Source organism: Choristoneura fumiferana, chromosome Z (assembly GCF_025370935.1).
Source record: "Choristoneura fumiferana chromosome Z, NRCan_CFum_1, whole genome shotgun sequence".
Lineage (NCBI taxonomy): Eukaryota > Metazoa > Arthropoda > Insecta > Lepidoptera > Tortricidae > Choristoneura > Choristoneura fumiferana.
Genome location: NC_133472.1, coordinates 26496027 through 26513988, shown reverse-complemented (window position 1 = coordinate 26513988; position 17962 = coordinate 26496027). Strand labels below are relative to the sequence as shown.

Here is a 17962-nt window from a genome sequence, read left to right as displayed (position 1 = left end):
TAGAGTACGTAGACTCTATGTACTCTACTTTCTGTTGAGGGCGCCTAGTCCGAAATTCGAAGCTCGTACTCGTATTGTATCGTCCCTCTCACTCTTATGTTAAACAATATATGTCAGAGGGACGGAACGCCATGAACTTCGCATTTCATAGTAGCGCCCTGCAGGGCTACTACGAAACTCGAAGTTCGTGTAATGCGGTCCCTCTATACTATTTTATACGAGTGACAGTCCCAGAGCAAAGCCGCGGACGGACAGACAAACAGACAGGCAGACAGACATGGCGAAACTATAAGGGTTCCGTTTTTGCCATTTTGGCTACGGAACCCTAAAAACATAATAAATACCGCTAATAAACGTACATGCCGCTATTTTTAGTACCTTTGTGTTCGAAATACCGAGAAACGGGTGTTACAATTTGACCGTTAATTCAAGTCTTAATTACTTAATTTTTTCGTAATGGCTACGGAACCCTATACGGAACCCTATTCCGGGCGTGTCCGACACGCTCTTGGCCGGTTTCTTTTTTCTAAAGTAAATTAAACTTCCTATGGCAGCTAGCCTTTCTGTCTTTAAAAATGGAAAGATAAATAAAATAAATAAGAGTAGGTAAATACTCAGAGCGAAATTATTCAAATGTGTGTCCCAGTTATATAAAATAAATGATATTATTATTATTAGTATTATTATAAAGCTAAAACAAATATTACTATCTGTTTATATTCTGAAAACAATCCTTTGTGCTTTGGAGCTAAAAACAAATTAAAAGCAGGGGGTATGATAATTTGTCACTTGTCATTTCTCACCTATAATTGCTTATAAGTACGAATAGCTATTATAGATAATACATAATATGATTTATGTAAAGGGTGACACTATTTCCCGGCCTTACAATACCGACAATGACCGACATGGATAGGATATACCAGCCTGATATTTCGTGTACACGCCCATAGAAACTCTTGTCAGTTTGACACCAGTTTGTATCAAGTTTGTATGGTATGGGCGTGTACACGAAATATTGGACCGGTATTAACATGTCGGTAATTGTCCGTGCCGGTAAATAGTGTCACCCCACGTAAACATTCAGCAAAAAGCAGTATGTTTTACCATAAATGTACTTATTTATGATAATGTACTACCCCACTATAAAAAAAAGACGTGGTGGCCTAGTGGTTTGACCTATTATCGCCTCTCAAGCAGAGGGTAGGTAGTGGGTTCAAACCCTGGCTCGCACCTCTGAGTTTAACGAAATTCAAGTGCGGAATTACATTTGAAATTTACCACGAGCTTAGCTTTGAAGGAAAACATCGTGAGGAAACCTGCACACCTGCGAAGCGATTCAATGGTGCGTGCGAAGTTCCCAATCCGCACTGGGCCCGCGTGGGAACTATGGCCCAAGCCCTCTTGTTCTGAGAGGAGGCCTGTGCCCAGCAGTGGGACGTATATAGGCTGGGATAATGAATACCCCACTATAGCTTTTTTTAATATCGACACGAACAGCAGGGCTACTACGAAACCACTACGAAACTCAAAACTGAAGTTCGTGTCGTGCGGTCCCTCTGACACTTAGTTTATACTATTTAATACGAGAGCGAGAAGGACGGTACGATACGAAGTACGAAGTTCGAGTTTCGAGTTTCGTAGTAGCCCTACAGCACATGTGACACTATTTACCGGACGTACAATACCGACAACATGGAAATACCGACATGATATTTCTTATACACGCCCGGCCCGCCCGGCCCATAGAAACTCTTGTCAGTTCGACACCAGCAGAGCTACTACGAAACTCGAAACTCGAAGTTCGTGTCGTGCGGCCCCTCTCGCTCTCGTATTAAATAGTATAAGTGTCAGAAGGACCGCACGACACGAATTTCGAGTTTCGATTTAGTAGTAGCCCTGCAGCTTTATACTATTTAATACGAGAGCGAGACGGGGATGGTACGATACGAACTTCGATTTTCGTACTTCGGCTATGCCCTCTGCGGGGTTACTCCGAAATTCGTAAATCGAAGTTCGTGCCATTCCGTCTCTTTGACCCTTATACTATTTAGCACGAGAGTGAAAGAGACAATACAATATGAACTTCGATTTTCGAATCGCGGTATCTCGGCCCTCTGCCCAAGGGCTACTATGAAATTCAAAAATTGAAAATCGTATCGTACCATCCCTCTCACTCTCGTATTAAATAATACTAGCGTTAGCGGGACGGTATGATACGAACTTTGATTTACAAATTTTGTAGTAGCCTCTCTACCTGTCAAGTGTCAGTCGCGTCGCATGTCGCATTGGGTCAGGGGAATTATTATTGCTTGTATTAATTCATACATAACTTTAATTTTGTGACTTCCTTCAAAGTTGTTGTAAATTAAATAAAACCAAAGATGAATAACTCGGCTGCGAAGGTTTGTATTTATCTCTTTAAGACAAAGTCTGAAATGAAATTGATGTAATACATTGTGATGTTAAATTTGGCAGGTAGGCGAGATATTTCGGGAGGCCGGCAATGCATTTAACAAGCTTTCGGAGATGACAATGCTTTTACATCCAGTTGGTGACTCTCAGCCTGGGTATGCATTAGTAGTTTCAGTTAAAGTGGTAGAGAGAGCAACCAATGGTTTAATTAAGGGATAAAATTAAATAACATTTTAAGTAGGGCCACTTAGGCCGATACTGCCACTATATTCGCATGAAGAAACTAACTATATAAATAAATTGATTACTCGGATCCAAAAAGAAAGTTCATCACATGATTCTTACCCCCTGTTTCACCATCCACTGATTAAATTTATCTGACGGATAAATGTGTGTCTCTGTTTGTTTTGTTTGAAAAGATGGAGATGGCATCACATTTATCCGTCAAATAAAATTAATCAATGGGTGGTGAAACAGCCCCTTAATCTTAAGTAATCTTAAACGTAATGTTTTTGTTGGCACCTGATTAAGTTTGGTATTGTCAATGGTTTCTTTAATGTTTACTTTTACCATTTTTTAAAGTTAAAGCTTAACATTTCTTACATTCAATAACTTTAGTTCTTTAATTACATAATCAATCACAGAATAGAATATATTATGAGCAAAAAGTAAATTTGCCATATAGTGCAGAATTCAGACAGTTCAATATCTTCTATAACAACTGCAAAAACTGCTGCAACTCAGTTTACACTTGTGCAGCTGCTTATGAACTTATTGTTGTTTATTTATTTATAAAAAAAGCAATAAAACACATTACATTAAACATTTCAAAATATGACTATGTACAAAAAATATATAACCTAGCCTAACCTATAAATAAAAAATCCCTCCTAGGTCACCGTCGCTGATCATTGTGCCCAGAAGGCTGGCAGCATTCCCGCGTTGTATCGCAAGGCTAATCCTTTGCCCAAAATAGCTGCCAGCCCTCTGGTCACCTGAAACATCAAAGAGGCGCGCGGATATTTTATTGTTTAAATAACTATATTATTATGTTCAATAAAAACTTTCAACAGTTAACATCTAAGTTTAAACTCATATCAACTATTGAATTTACTAGAGGCAAATGGACAGATGAAGAGATAGAAATGTTAAGGTCATGCGTACATCGTTTTGCTGTGGACCTTAACAAGCTAAGCCTGCATATCAAGAACAGGACCGTGTGAGTATGAATAACTTTATACAAAAATAATTTTATTATTCCATTCTCTGCTTGCTACATCAGTACATTATTGTAGAAGATTAAGGTTGCCTCTGCGGAAAGGTTTACAAAACTAAGCTATGGTGGAGTAGGACCAGTGAATGATGGCATCATGAAATAGCAGCAAATTAAAATAAATAAGTCAACACGTTTCACAGATAACAAAACTTCAATCACAAATATATATGTAACAGGGGGTATAACACGGGTACACACAAGCCTGCAAGCATTTATACAAAATGAAATGAAAATTAATGAAAAAAAAACAATGATTTTTAATCTTAAAAACATAGATTCTAATTTATTCAGAATGATCTGAGCCATAGTCAAAATCAGACTCGAGAAATTTAAAGCCAGAATGAACTTTGCTTTATGTTACTACTGCCAAGACTTGCTGGTCCTACATTAGGCTGGTGCAAATATACAGTTATAAATAGTGAATGAAAATTTAGTAAGGAAACAACCTGCATTCACCTTAAATGATTATTGCATTGTCTGTAAAGTTGATGTCTTCAGATAAATTACATTTTTGATAGGAATCCAGCTTCACACTCCAGACCAAGAGCATAAAAAGCCAATGATTGGCTTCTGAAACTTAATTTTTGCTATTTCAGGACTCAAATCCGTACAACACTTAAGAAAAAGGCATTTGAAGATGCAGGTATACCTGTCAGACAGGTAAGCAGTACAGTGACCAGCCACAGCCAACCGCAGCCGCCTCAGGTAGCTTCTCCACTCAGAGCTCTCAGCCAACAGACGGTGTTAGGAAAAAATGCAGAGGTTCAAATCTTCACTAACTATTTAATGCAGAAATTTTCACATGGTTTCAGTTGTTGTGTTTGTCTTTTATTTTTGGTTAGTGAAGTTTGAATGATTTTTTATTTTCATTTACTTATTTTTTTAATTTTGAATCTTTGCCTCTCACTCGGCTGTTGATTGCATGCGCTATATTTAATTAACAATTAGTTTTATGTGGGGTTTTATTGGTCAGTAGTATTTTTATAATTATAATTATCTATGGTGATCATGTGGTGGCTGAATGTTTTTTTTTGTTTTGGAAAAAATATGGTTTTTCCTACTCAGAATCAATCAATCAAAAATGTCCTTATTTTTTCATACATAATTTTATGAGTCAGTTTTGTCACGCCCATACTGAGTGTGTGAAAAAAACTTCGCAAAACTGGCATTTTTTTAAACTATCGGAATCGATTTTGCTCTTGATTCTGAGTTGGAAAAAACATATTTTTTCCAGAATTAAAAAAAAGAAAGAGTCCTTTTTATTGAAAACGCACATACTCTCAATTAAGATAGATACTTGACTTGCTTAACTTCAAACTCAGATAAATCCACTAATTTGGGAGATTATTGATAAAAAGTATAATAACGTTAATTCGGTGATTTGAAAGGCAGTATTTTTTTATTATGGCCAGTACCGGTTTTAACACTTCCAGCGCCCGGGGCGACATTTCCACGGCGCCCCCAAATTTTGGGAATTTTCTAGAAGGTATAGGCTTCAGGCGCCCCTTTAAGTCCGGCGCCCTGGGCGGTCATCCCACCGCGCCCTACCCTAAAGCCGCTACTGATTATGTCTAAGCATTAAAGAAATTGATCCTGTTCGGCGCATTCAGCAGTAAAGCCGTCTATTTTTTCAGGGTGTTTTATAAAAATCATTGATATATATCCATTTTATTAAATTTCAGAAAACTAAACTATTTTCTTAAGACAAAGTCTGAATGGGCTAGATTCCTTTGCCTTATCAAAATAAAAAACCGGCCAAGTGCTAATCGTACTTACGCACGAAGGGTTCCGTACCATTATTTTAATACAACATTAGACATTAGCAAAAAACGGCAAAAACAAGTTTGTTGTATGGGAGACCCCTCAAATATTTATTTTATTGTTAACTGTTTATTTTTAAAGGGAATTAAATATTCTTTGAGTAGGTATTTCAAGCATCTAACTGTTGCCGTTATTAATATCGTGCAAAAACCGGCAAAATAATCTTGTTTGTTGTATGGTATTACTTATGTATTACTTAGATATATTTATTTTATTCTGTTTTTAGTATTTGTTGTTATGACGGCAACATCTCATCTGTGAAAATTTCAACTGTTTAGCTATTACAGTGCACGAGATCCAGCCTGGTGACAGACAAACAGACAATGGAGTTTTAGCAATAGGATCCCGATTTTGCCCTTTGAGTACGAAACCCTAAAAAGTTGAATAATCTCTGTGTTTTTTTGTTTTTGTGGATTTTAGCCACAAAATACAAATTAAATTGAATAGCCGGATTCTGTTTACTAGTTAGGTAAGAAATAATATAATTTAGAGTCAATTATATGTTTTTATTAATATATCCCTTATTTACGAGCCAACTTATTCAACAGAAGCAATGACCAACATTTAATCAATATTAAATAAACTGTTAAGTATAGTTATTATTATAGCTATTTTAGTTATATTATTAGATCAAAGCTTGTAAAATGGCCCTGCGTACAAATTAAAGAATAATTATTGTATCTGATATATATCCGATTTATATAAAAAATCCGATTTTGATTTTTATTATAAAAATCGGATTTTTTCGCACCTTGTATTTTTTACAAAAAAATAAATGTTGATGGGATTTACCTTAATTTACACCAGAAATACAGAAATGTGATACAGAAAACAGATAAACACAGAGCGAAAATCGATCAACAATTACTAATTAATTATTATTTTTGCAAATTTATCTATCTTTGAATTAACACAGTGTGGATTTGTATAATTTTGATTTCACAGACCTGGATTTTGGATTCTAGATAAAAAAAAACATTCAAAAAGAAAAGAAAAAAAAACTTCTTTTGTTGATTGGCTTGGATGGACTTATATTTGAAAATAAAACTGTCATATGGATTTATCTGATTTTGATAAAATATTATGATTTTAACTGTAGTTTTCTCAAAAACCACACGGAATTATACTTAACCAATAAAATTGTAACAAAACTAGTTTTTTACCAAATATTATTGGATACCAAAATCTTTGAATAAAAAAAATCGGAATTGGATTTACCCCAGTTTGAAGTTAAGCGACTTGCTTATTTCACCTACCACCTTAAGAGATCATGCAGTTGTTCTTACAAAATATGTGTCCTAAATTCTTGACTTGTGTTTAAAAGTTGATGTAGATATTGTAAATCCTTGGTAAAAATAATTACACTAGTTTGTCTTGGAAAAATATGGTTTGTAAAATTAATAGCAAATAAATGTAATGAAAATAAACAAACATTAAGAACTTTAAACTTTTCAAAAATTTTCATTTAGCTTTAAATATTTTTGTGTAATATGCAGTTAGCGGTTATGGTAGTCAAATGACTCTAGTAAACACTTTAAACTTTCATGCACCAGCAGTCATGGATTGAATCAAAATATTATATTATAATTATAATATTTTGCATATTCGCTTTTCCAAAATAACTACTTACTGGAGCACTGTCAGTATTAAAACAAAACCTTGTGTTTTTGGGGCTTCATAGGGTATCATCACTTGGGTATCCTAAGAGGAAAAAACCGGCCAAGAGCGTGTCGGACACGCCCAAAATAGGGTTCCATAGCCATTACGAAAAAATTAAGTTATATTTTTCTAAGGATTTCGTATTTTATACGGAATTTTCCAAGTTTAGGTATATTTTATACCTTAGGCTGCTATTTACTCTTAAACTACCTACTAATAATTCTCAAGCAAACTAAGCCGTTATAGTTTTCCTTGAAAGTTTAATATATTTACTACCATCCTGATTTTTTTCAAATTTTTCCACCTACCGGTTTAGGTTTTAGAAGGGGGGGGGGGACACTCGATTTTAATGAAAATTTGCACGTTAAAGTTGAATATTTCGCAAACAAATCACTGGATCGAAAAATCGTCTTAGGAAACCCCTAATGATTTTAAAAGACCTATCCAAAAATACCCCACACTATAGGGTTGGATGAGAAAAAAAAATCACCCCCACTCTACGTCTATGGGCGGTACCCTAAAAATTTTTTTAATTTTTTTATTGTACCTTTTTGTCGGCATAGTTTACATATATATCAGTGCAAAATTACAGCTTTCTAGCATTGATAGTCCCTGAGCAAAGCCGCGGACGGACGGACAGACAGACAGACATGGCGAAACTATAAGGGTTCCCTTTTTGCCATTTTGGCTCCGGAACCCTAAAAAAGGAACTCTTATAAGATTACTTTGTTGTCCGTTTCCGCAGATATCAAAATTTATATAAAATACTTACGGCTACCTATGAAATATACCGTGCGGGTTTTGTAAGATGCTTATGCATAGAAAACAAGGGTTTGTTTGTAACTATAAAAAAGTTTCTGAGTTACGTACACAAAATATTTTCATACAAAAGTCGTAGGAATCAAAACGCTACTTCATGGGTTCATAGACTATAAAATTCGATGAGATAAGGCCTCACAACACAACTAAAGGATGAAGTTCGAAAAATACTTAACTTTGTTTTTCGTATAAAAGCTTAATACAACCTTTGTTTTGCTAGCTTAAAAATTGGAAGGTTTTTTCGTCAAACTTTTCTTAAATGATCTTTTACAGCAAAATTTATACTTTATAGATAAAGATACATTACTACATTATATACCATTTGTACGAAGTTTTTCTTAAAAACGTTTATTTTATTCTGTATTTGTAAGCAGAGTAGTTGGTTCGGTAGTCCTGTGGTTGAGTAGATTACTAGCTTGAATTGTAGTCGTAAAAAAGCCGTAGCTGTAAAATTTTATTATTCTTATGTACACGTACCACCAGATGTATAGAAAAAGTTTAAAACACGCCGAACGCAGTACCTACGTGTGGGCATTTGGGTCCTAAGCAGTAACTAGTTTTGCATGAATGTGAATTCATATTTTTTCATTCTTATTCATTAATTTATAATTGGTATAAGAATTAATTGAATGACAAGTGGATCGGAAGGCAGTTAGCTTTGTCCGATGTCTTAATGCTCATGGTGTACCTATGCCCCGCGTTCGTCGGTATGCTTTAAGCTCAACTAATCCGAGTAGGTAGATATTGTGTATTTAGGATCTTGAACATACATAACAAATAAGTAAAACGAGGATGAAGTGTAAAAATAAGTACACCTTGTAGACCAAGAGAGGAACCTAAAACCTATTGAAATTTTACTGTAATTTGTGGTCTTAGGAATAAGTTGGTCTAGTTTTAGGTACAGTCACCAGCACCAATATCAGACACAACAAAGAGTGCATAAATATTTAACACAACTCTATTCCTAAGGCCGGACGCGGCCTAAGGTAGGACGTGTTGGATATTTTTGCACGCTCCGCTGTGGCAGATATTAACGCAGGTGACTGTACCACATTTTGCCAGTGACTGTCACAAAGAACGGGGCTTACACTTCTATACCTATGGTGGTGCTTATTTTTTATTTGATAATCTTTATCAATATAGCGCTTGTTACCTTATTATGATTATGACTATCCTGTCAACTATACACACACGTCAACATTATAACTTGTATTACAGTGATGAGGGTGGTCAAAAATATCTTTACAACACTCTAATGGTGATTGTCCACCCGCGAGGCGAGACGAAAATTTAAATTTGTATGCATTCACGCGCGCCCGCCGCGAGCCGCCGCGAGCCGCTGCGGGCGCCGCCATACAAATTTCAATTCTCGTCTCGCCTCGTCTCGTCTCGCCTTGCCGGTGGAAAATCACCTTAATTCCCGTAGGTATATCCTAATAATATTATATGTGAAAGTTTGTGAAGATTAGACTATTCTTCTATTCTACTCGTATTCTATTCAACATCTAGTAACTATAGGTTCTGATTGTGTTGTCATATTTTCGAGCACCCTCATCACTTCCATGCATCTAATCTGATAGGAGAGAGCAATATGACCGTATATAGTGTATAAAATATAAGTTGACAGGAAAGTTAGGTTGGCAGAGTCAATATAATTATTTTTATTTACGCTAAAAGTGTGAACGTGAGTACAGTTTCGTGTTTAAACTGTTAGAAAATCAATTTGACCTTCGTACTGACCGTAATCGTAAGGCGTTAATGGAGCGGATATGATATATCCAGGCACTTCCACCATTATCCTGACGGACAACACTTGAAGCCTGACCATGACTGAATATAGATAGACCTTTACTTTTGACTACATGTGGAAGTGGTAAAGTACAGCCAGTGTCAATCAGAATATTGGTGGAGGTGCTTAGACATATCCTATCCGCCGCCTTAACGCGTTGAGTGTAGGATCAGTAAAAACCGGCCAAGAGCGTGCCAGACACGCCCAAAATAGGGTTCCGTAGCCATTACGAAAAAATTAAGTCATATTTTTCCACGTTTTTACCATTTTGGCTCCGGAACCCTAAAAAGGAAGCTCAAACTGCTCAAATTGCTTTTCTAATGAGTTTAATAGCGAAACTATACTACACGGGTCTATATTAATTCACATAAGATATAGTATTCTTAATTTAAATTGGCATAACATTATATCGCATACTAAAGTATTAATTCGTATAACATTAATTCACATAACTATAATGTTGCGCATAATGTAAATTGTCATTAAGATTTTTTATTTATTTACATATGACATTGCATTATCAGCACCTTGTGAATTATTTCATGCAATGACGCAGAAGGAAATATATCGTCAAGTCATAATTTTGACTGTGTATAATTGTTTTATTTACTTAATTAGATCCGAAATGTGAAAAAAATATATTATTGGGCTATTACAAAGTTCTCGTCTTAGCCTTCTGAATCAAACCTAGCAGAGTCTGTTTTGTCCCGACCCACCTAATTTTCTTACTTAGAAAGAATGATAAGATTTAATTTTAAGACGATTAAAGTCATGTCTGAGTCATGACCAGTTAATAAATAATGTTATGCATATTTCAGTTATACAGATTCATTATTATGCTAAGTAAGTGTTATACTTTATTTTTATGATTATGGCCTTATGGCAGAACAATGTTATGAATAATTATGTTATGCCAAATCTGTAATACGAATTCAAATTGTAATAATTAATGCTATGCGAAATAATGGCACTCCAAAAGGTAGAGATCGTTCGTTAATATTATTCTTGTTTCTATCAGGTGACACTCAATATGCTCAATGCTTCGGAGAATGAAGTCGACGTGGAGGAGCTCGGTGGTGATGTTAAGTTGGAGTTCGAAGCAAGTAACGAGGAGGTGGCCACCTGAAACTTATTCAGCTTTTCTTACTATTAAGCAGGTAGTTTCGCTGCTAGCGCCCGTTTGATCACCATCTAAATTGAATGTGATTGTCACTTCGACCCGTGACTTTAGTTGCAACTACTGAAATTTATCTATTCAACCGCCGCCGCTGCATCAATGTGCATACTCACTACATCAATACTATGCACCTACACAAATTGATATTAATATCGATGGCAGTACAGTCGCCAATTCTTTAGTCTGGTGAACTAGCCGTTTGTGAACATTAACAATGTGACTAGACACAAGGTGACAACTATCAACAGTCATCTAAAGTTTTACATTTTTGCCTCGCATTACAAGTAATCATCCAAATTGAAAAAGACCTTGAAAACTAAGTTGAACCTATATGAAGAGGCGTTTCAAATTCAATTACTTGAACAAAATTCGATGTGAATTTGGCAGTTTAAAAAAGGATATCCTCCTTTTGAATTGAATACTGGTGTATCTAAGTTTACATTCAAAATTAATTGTGCACACATACATTATCAACGGGAAACGCTTGAGAAACCAATGGACTGCTTCAGTGTTAGTGCTAGTGTTAAAAATCGCGTGTATATAGATTACAATGTTTAGTTTTAAAATTATTTCGATAAATATAGGTCGTTCAAAGTACATACTTAGCATGATTATCTAGGCACCAATATAATGTCTTACCCCCTTATTCATAAAACTTAACAAGCCTATGTTAACTAACAAATGCTTTGTCCCTTTCTAACAAATACAAATGTCGAAGTGACAGATAAGGACAAACGAATTTTAGCGGCATTTTAACTAAAATAGGTTTGATTGTCGTTTATGAATAAGGGGGTTAGTGTGTATGACATGTGGAACCAAATAACAGTTTTATATTATATGAACATTGTTTTGTAGCTTATATCTATGTAAATAAATTGACACTACTATGAGACTTATACATGTAGGTCATAAACTACTATTTAAAGTAAGTTCATTTTTAAACGTTTTCTTTGAAGTGTTAATGTTGAATCGGAGACTGTTTAGTATTAAATACTACATTCTATTAGCTTAATTTGGAACGCAGTTATAGAGATCGTCTGTCTCTTTTACACGGCGTATATCGCTCTCGCTCTCTTCCTTTCATCATGGCTTCCTATACAAGTCCGCTCTCGTTTATTATATTCAGCTAAATTCAATCTAGACTTTGTTAACGCGAAAAACGTAATAAAAAGTGTCAAATAGTCAACCTGCATCTTTTAGTGCTATAGTTTAGTGCCTATGGTTCAATAGAAGACAACAATACCCAACAGGAGACGCCTATGGTTGTCCAACAGTGGACGTTCTACGGCTGATATTATGATGATGACTGGTCTGGCATAGACAGTCAGGCGTAAAAAAATAAGATTTTCTAAGTTTTTGGTTGTACCTACTGTTGTAAGAGCTACCTTCATACCTTCTAGGTCAACTGGAAGTAGGTACCTCCTTACTTACCCCATAGTTTTTAATTCCCTGGCATTTGAAAGAAAAGAAAGAAAGAAAATAAATTTATTTAACGCCATAAAAACAGATATACTCGTAGAACAAATACAAGACATTTGGCATAAAATACATTTTTTCTTTTGATTTTGTTGCCTTAGAAGATTGATTTTTTTCATTGCTCGAAGGTAGCAGAATACTCAGGTATTTGATATTAATTTCAGCTTGATACCTCCACGCGGTCTTGAGAAAAAGGGTATTGACAGTCAAACTGACATGTATACACCAAAATGATTCTGATTGTTCCATTTTTTTAACTGAGATACATTAAAACAACAACATACCTGAGCTGAGCTTTCACGTCACTTCAATGAAAACGGTTTTAATTTTGTATACGAGTATTCATCCATTTCAGGATAATGAATCTGGCTTACTTATGTAACTTTTTATGTAGATGTAAGTTATAGTACATTGTGCATTAAGGGGCGTAAGAAGGGGATTACTAACGAGAGTCTATTAGAAGCCCGACGCCGGAGGCAGAGGGCTTTTAATGACTCGACTTTGTAATCCCCTTACGGCCCGTGATACACACAAAGATTTTCATCAGATTGCGAGGAAAAAAAATGCAAAAAATTATATTATTTTGTGTCTAAACACTCACAGCTCGGCAAAAGAAAGACGCTAAGAAAACAACTGAATAAAATAATGGCTACCAACTAATACAGGGGGCTACAACAAAATTCGAACATTGAAGTTCGTATCGTACCGTCTCTCTCACTTTCGTATCCATACTAATATTATAAATGTAAGTGTGTGTGTTTGTATATTTGTGTATTTGTATGTTTGTCCGTCTTTCACGTCGAAACGGAGCGACGGATTGACGTGATTTTTGGCATAGAGATAGTTTATGGGCTAGAGAGTGACATAGGCTACTTTTTATCCTGAAAAAAATGCACAGTTCCCGAGGGAATAGCGCGCGATAACCGATGTCCACGTGGGCAAGGCCGCGGGCAAAAGGTAGTTAAATAATATTTGCGTCAGCAAAACCTCTTCCAAAACATACTCCAAATCTTTTACAGTGCAAGCTGCTAGGCTGTGGAATCGCTTACCGACCTCCATCAGGCAATGTCCCACTGTAGGATCTTTCAGGGAGGGCTTGAGAAGGATGTGGCTTACACCTTCTCCTTAAACATTTGAGGACATTTCCTTTGTTTTATATTCGCATGTATAATATGTATTATGGTTATATATACACACACATATATATATGTATATATATTGTAGTTTATGTATTATATTGTTTAAAAGACTGTATAGTAGCATCCACAATTTTTTTTTACTCTTAAACTCACTTTTTGTCGGACCGTAACTGATTGCTCCTCTCATCTACTCAAAGGTTGACTGGTAGAGATCCCTTAAAAATGTAAACTCTTTATTGTACAATAAAGAGTTTACATACATACATACATACGATGTAACTCTATTTTCAAAATGCGTAGTAGCCCCCTGATTGTCACTTTTTTCGAGTCGTCTACCATAGATAATGCTAAGCTAATTTTCTAACATGCTAAAAAATATTTACTAGAATTATTGCAAAACAATTTGATATAAACTTAAAACATAAAAATAACGAAGTTTCATGATGCGTGAAAAATTTTATGGTGTGAAACCTCTTTAGTCTGAAATGATGTAAGTATATCACGCGCCATATAAATCTGCCTAAAAGTTCATTACTTAATACTTAGTTTTGACACATTTTTGAGATACATTTTTTATGCGACGTCTTTACGTTACTCCCGGATTGTGTTCGAATCGCTTAACGGTATAGTGCCTATTCAATTATTGGAATTATACCTTTATAGTTTTTGTGGTACTAGTCGTGGCAAAGAACTTTTAGGCAAAGTTAGGCGGCGGAAGGTATACCTACTTACTTTTTAAAACATAAGTCATACATAACTCCCTTAAGAAGAAAAACTATACGTAAATCCATAATTCCCGCGGGAACAATTGAGGCCATTGTCCTTTAGGTAGTATACAGGCATGGAATAACATCATTGACGAGCAAGTGTGATGAAAAATAATTTGGAGATCCTGGATCTGGTTCCTTTATAATAAATAATTATGATGTGTAAATTATAAATAATTATAATATTGTAGCTAGTTAATGTAACTATTGAAATCCATTATTTAGAATAGGTAGGTATGTTTGCAATTTAAATTATATTATATACTTGTTCACATTAACTGCTCGGTCACAACTATGTTCTGCGAGTACCTAATTTCTCTGTTCTTTGCACGATTGATACGCTTACCGCGCAACTGTTAAATGCAACACGCGCAATGTATTACAAAATCGTAATCGTAGTTGTGTATGGATTGTAATACTTACTTTTTGTTCACGAATTCTGAGGCATTTTAAAGAAAATAATATTTGATTGATTCAGGAATTACTTAGCTGAGGTCCTTAACCCACTGCTGTGTCGCTCTGCTATCGTTTCAGAGTTAGCTGGACTTGAGTCTTGATTATAATTAAGGTTGCCCGTTCCCACTTGCCAGATGTCGGTGTCGTTTCGTGTCGGAGGTCGGGCATTTCTATAGAAAATCGGTGTCGGGCAGCAAATGTGAATAGCTTCATATAAAATGTTTTGTCACTGGAACATCCGATTGAAATCCGGACCCGACATCCGACAAGTGGGAACCAGCTCCTAGACTGTTATTTTATGTCGATGTGGTTTGATATTCTATTCCCTGTTCCCCAGCCTCCAATTTTGGATGTACTTACAAACATATGTATGTCACAAGAGGTAATGTCATAAGGGATCATTTTGGATTTAAGGCATGTCTATTTAGCAATTAATTAAGTACTGTAATTATAATTATCAATGAAATATTGCGGTGTGAATTATTTTTATTATAAATTACCAATAGGTTTTGAACCTTCATGTATTTATCTATCTGTCTTGTGAACTGGTACTTGCACCTTTTGGTTATTAGGAGTTTGTCAGCGATATGATGTGGAGCTTATTCATTATGTATACCATTAGACCATCGATCGTCTTAGATAAAATTATCAAAATGCTAGAAATAAGTTAGTTACAAGTATTTTTAAGTCATAATTATTAGTTTTTAATTTGGCGCAAATGCTGGCTTCATACAGATGTAGAACAGTAGATTATGACCAAATGCCAAAGTACCAAGACCTCCTAACCGAAAGACCTTTAACATGCGATTGAGGATCTTAGCACTCCCTAGCTAAAGCTATCTATGTTGCATGTTCGAGATTTATCAGTTAGGAGGTCTTGGTATTTCACCGTCTGTAACATCCTGTTATTTTGAAGTCTGTTAAAAAGGATTGACTGTCATTAACGGAATCTTGAGCGCCCGCGCGGGAAACAACGTGGCCTCAGTTTTGTCAGTTCTGTAGATACCGTAGAGGAAACTGAATCACATACCAGGATGCAAGGCGTCGCTCCGCACCCTCATTTCATAATAGACTACTCGGAAATTCGTGGACCACGCAGTGTCTCCAACTCTCTCTATCAAAATTACGGTGTTGCTGGTCTAAAATTACGGTAGATGGTAGAATATTACGGTAGACAAAAAAAAAATCGTCTATTCCCCCTGGTGTTGCAGGTGTCTATGGACGGTGGTGATCTCTTATCATCAGGAGACCCATTTGCTCGTTTGCCATCCAGTTGAATAAAAAAAAACCCGGGTGCGGTTGCTGTACGTTCCCGTGTTTGTTAACCTGGAATGAAAGACACCGATGCGCGACCATTGAAACCCTTATGACAGTTACATAAAGGTTTTAATTGCCAGGTCGAGCAATTTTTGTCGTCCAATCCAAACAGCTATAATTGTAATATTTGACTAAATTAAGTGTTGCTATTATATAAATAATATTATGTAGATCTACCGTAATTACGGCGTGGTTGGAGACACTGGGACCACGCACGTCCATTCGTTGACCACGCGACGTTCACTCGTTGTGAGCGCGGCTGGTCGGGTGCCGGTTGGGTCTAATGAGCTGTGACTTTTAAATGTCACTGGTTTTGTGCTTAATTCTTTGGACGGAATATAACTTTGCCAACCATTTGCATAAACGAGCTTTTAGAGAAGATTCAGTTTGTACAGACTTGTAACAGGATAGAGCAACCCGGTTCTATGATTATGCACAAGTTGACATTCTGTTAATTCTGCAATAGATGTCTTGTCTACTAATAATAAGTGTCATAGGATGTAACAGTTGTAAGTTGCATAAGAATTTGTGTAGTGGTTTGAAAAGGTATTCTTAAATTTTCAGTCGAACCATTTGACTTGTGACGTACCATTATAATGCTTAAGATGTCTTATTATGATATTTATTGTGATATAGTTCTATGGTTACGATTTAGTTGGTTCGATATTTATTACGTAGGTACTGGGTAAATCTTCTTATATTAGAGAGGTATTGGTTTAATTATGATTTGTTCAGGCAAACATTAAGGGTGAAGCCAGACGAGCGGATTTTTTTGAGTTATGAGCCACATATTTTATTATAATAATATATATTCACTACTCATTTTGAGTCGCGTAGTGGCACTAACTGGACTTTTATATAAAACTGAATGCAGCAGGAACTACGCGACTGAAAATACGCCACTCACGGCTCTAAAAATTTTGCTCGTCTGGCTTCACCCTAATTAAACAACGTGCGAATATTTATATTTTATTATACATCCATTTATAAAATTACGACGTGTTTCTAAGTATACAAGTAAAATTATTGTACAAGTCTCAATATTAACTATTTTTCAGTTACATCAATAGCTAGGTACATTTCGGGAAACAATTATTTTTTATTTGACTAGAAAATATGTTAATTTCTAATTAACTTTTTTTTAGGAATAAACCATTGTTAAATTCAGAATCGAGTCCTTATTTCTTAAAAAGTAAGTTGCTTCAGCTCTTACATAAAAGCCTAGGTATTTTATCTTTTTCACTAAACCGTAGGTATGCATAATACTGTTCTTCAATATAATGAAATGGACAACTCCATTAACATATAACATATTTATTCCGGTAGCGCCATCTGCCTTGTAATAATAACATCACAGTTCATCATTAAACCTGAATGTCACTAATATTATGATACCGCCATGTAAAGAGGGTTAAAGTTTCAGTAATTTAATGTACATTTTGACATAAGTAAGAATAATTGTCAGTTTCTTTCCTAGTTTTATCCGGTTTAACCTTTTCGACGCCAACGACTAATATATAAGCACCGCTGGTTCCACGCCAACGACCTATATATACCTACGTCCATTACTTCAATGCAAAAGCAACCTTCGTTCAATTGTACAAGGCACAAGATGAATGTGGCCAAAAGTAGAACTATCTCTGCCGATTACGTGTGCCCACTCTGGACCATAAGACGTGGCCCCGTGGCACGCACTAGGTGGCCTGGCTGCAACAGGTAGTCGAATATATGATAGATGGAAAGTGGGTTGATATTTCTGAAAAAGTATTTGAGGGCCTATATAATGCACTAGAATTGTGATTCTGCCAGTGTGGGGTTAAATCAAACCGTACGTTTTCTATTTATGTATTT

General features: G+C 35.7%; 1 protein-coding gene across 3 annotated transcripts; it reads left to right on the top strand.

Moving 5' to 3' along the window:
* Nucleotides 1-2272: 2272 nt before the first annotated feature.
* LOC141432789 (BPTF-associated chromatin complex component 1-like) lies at nucleotides 2273-17281 on the top strand. Of its 3 annotated transcripts, none has more exons than XM_074094573.1 (5): nucleotides 2273-2405; nucleotides 2479-2570; nucleotides 3533-3634; nucleotides 4288-4351; nucleotides 10798-17281. In XM_074094573.1, the coding sequence occupies exons 1-5, from the start codon at nucleotides 2385-2387 to the stop codon at nucleotides 10903-10905; spliced, it is 387 nt and encodes a 128-aa protein (XP_073950674.1). In that variant the 5' UTR covers nucleotides 2273-2384; the 3' UTR covers nucleotides 10906-17281. The 3 variants fall into 3 exon arrangements, with proteins under 3 accessions (XP_073950674.1, XP_073950665.1, XP_073950656.1); XM_074094564.1 differs by having other exon boundaries at nucleotides 4288-4396; XM_074094555.1 differs by having other exon boundaries at nucleotides 4288-4453.
* Nucleotides 17282-17962: the final 681 nt, after the last annotated feature.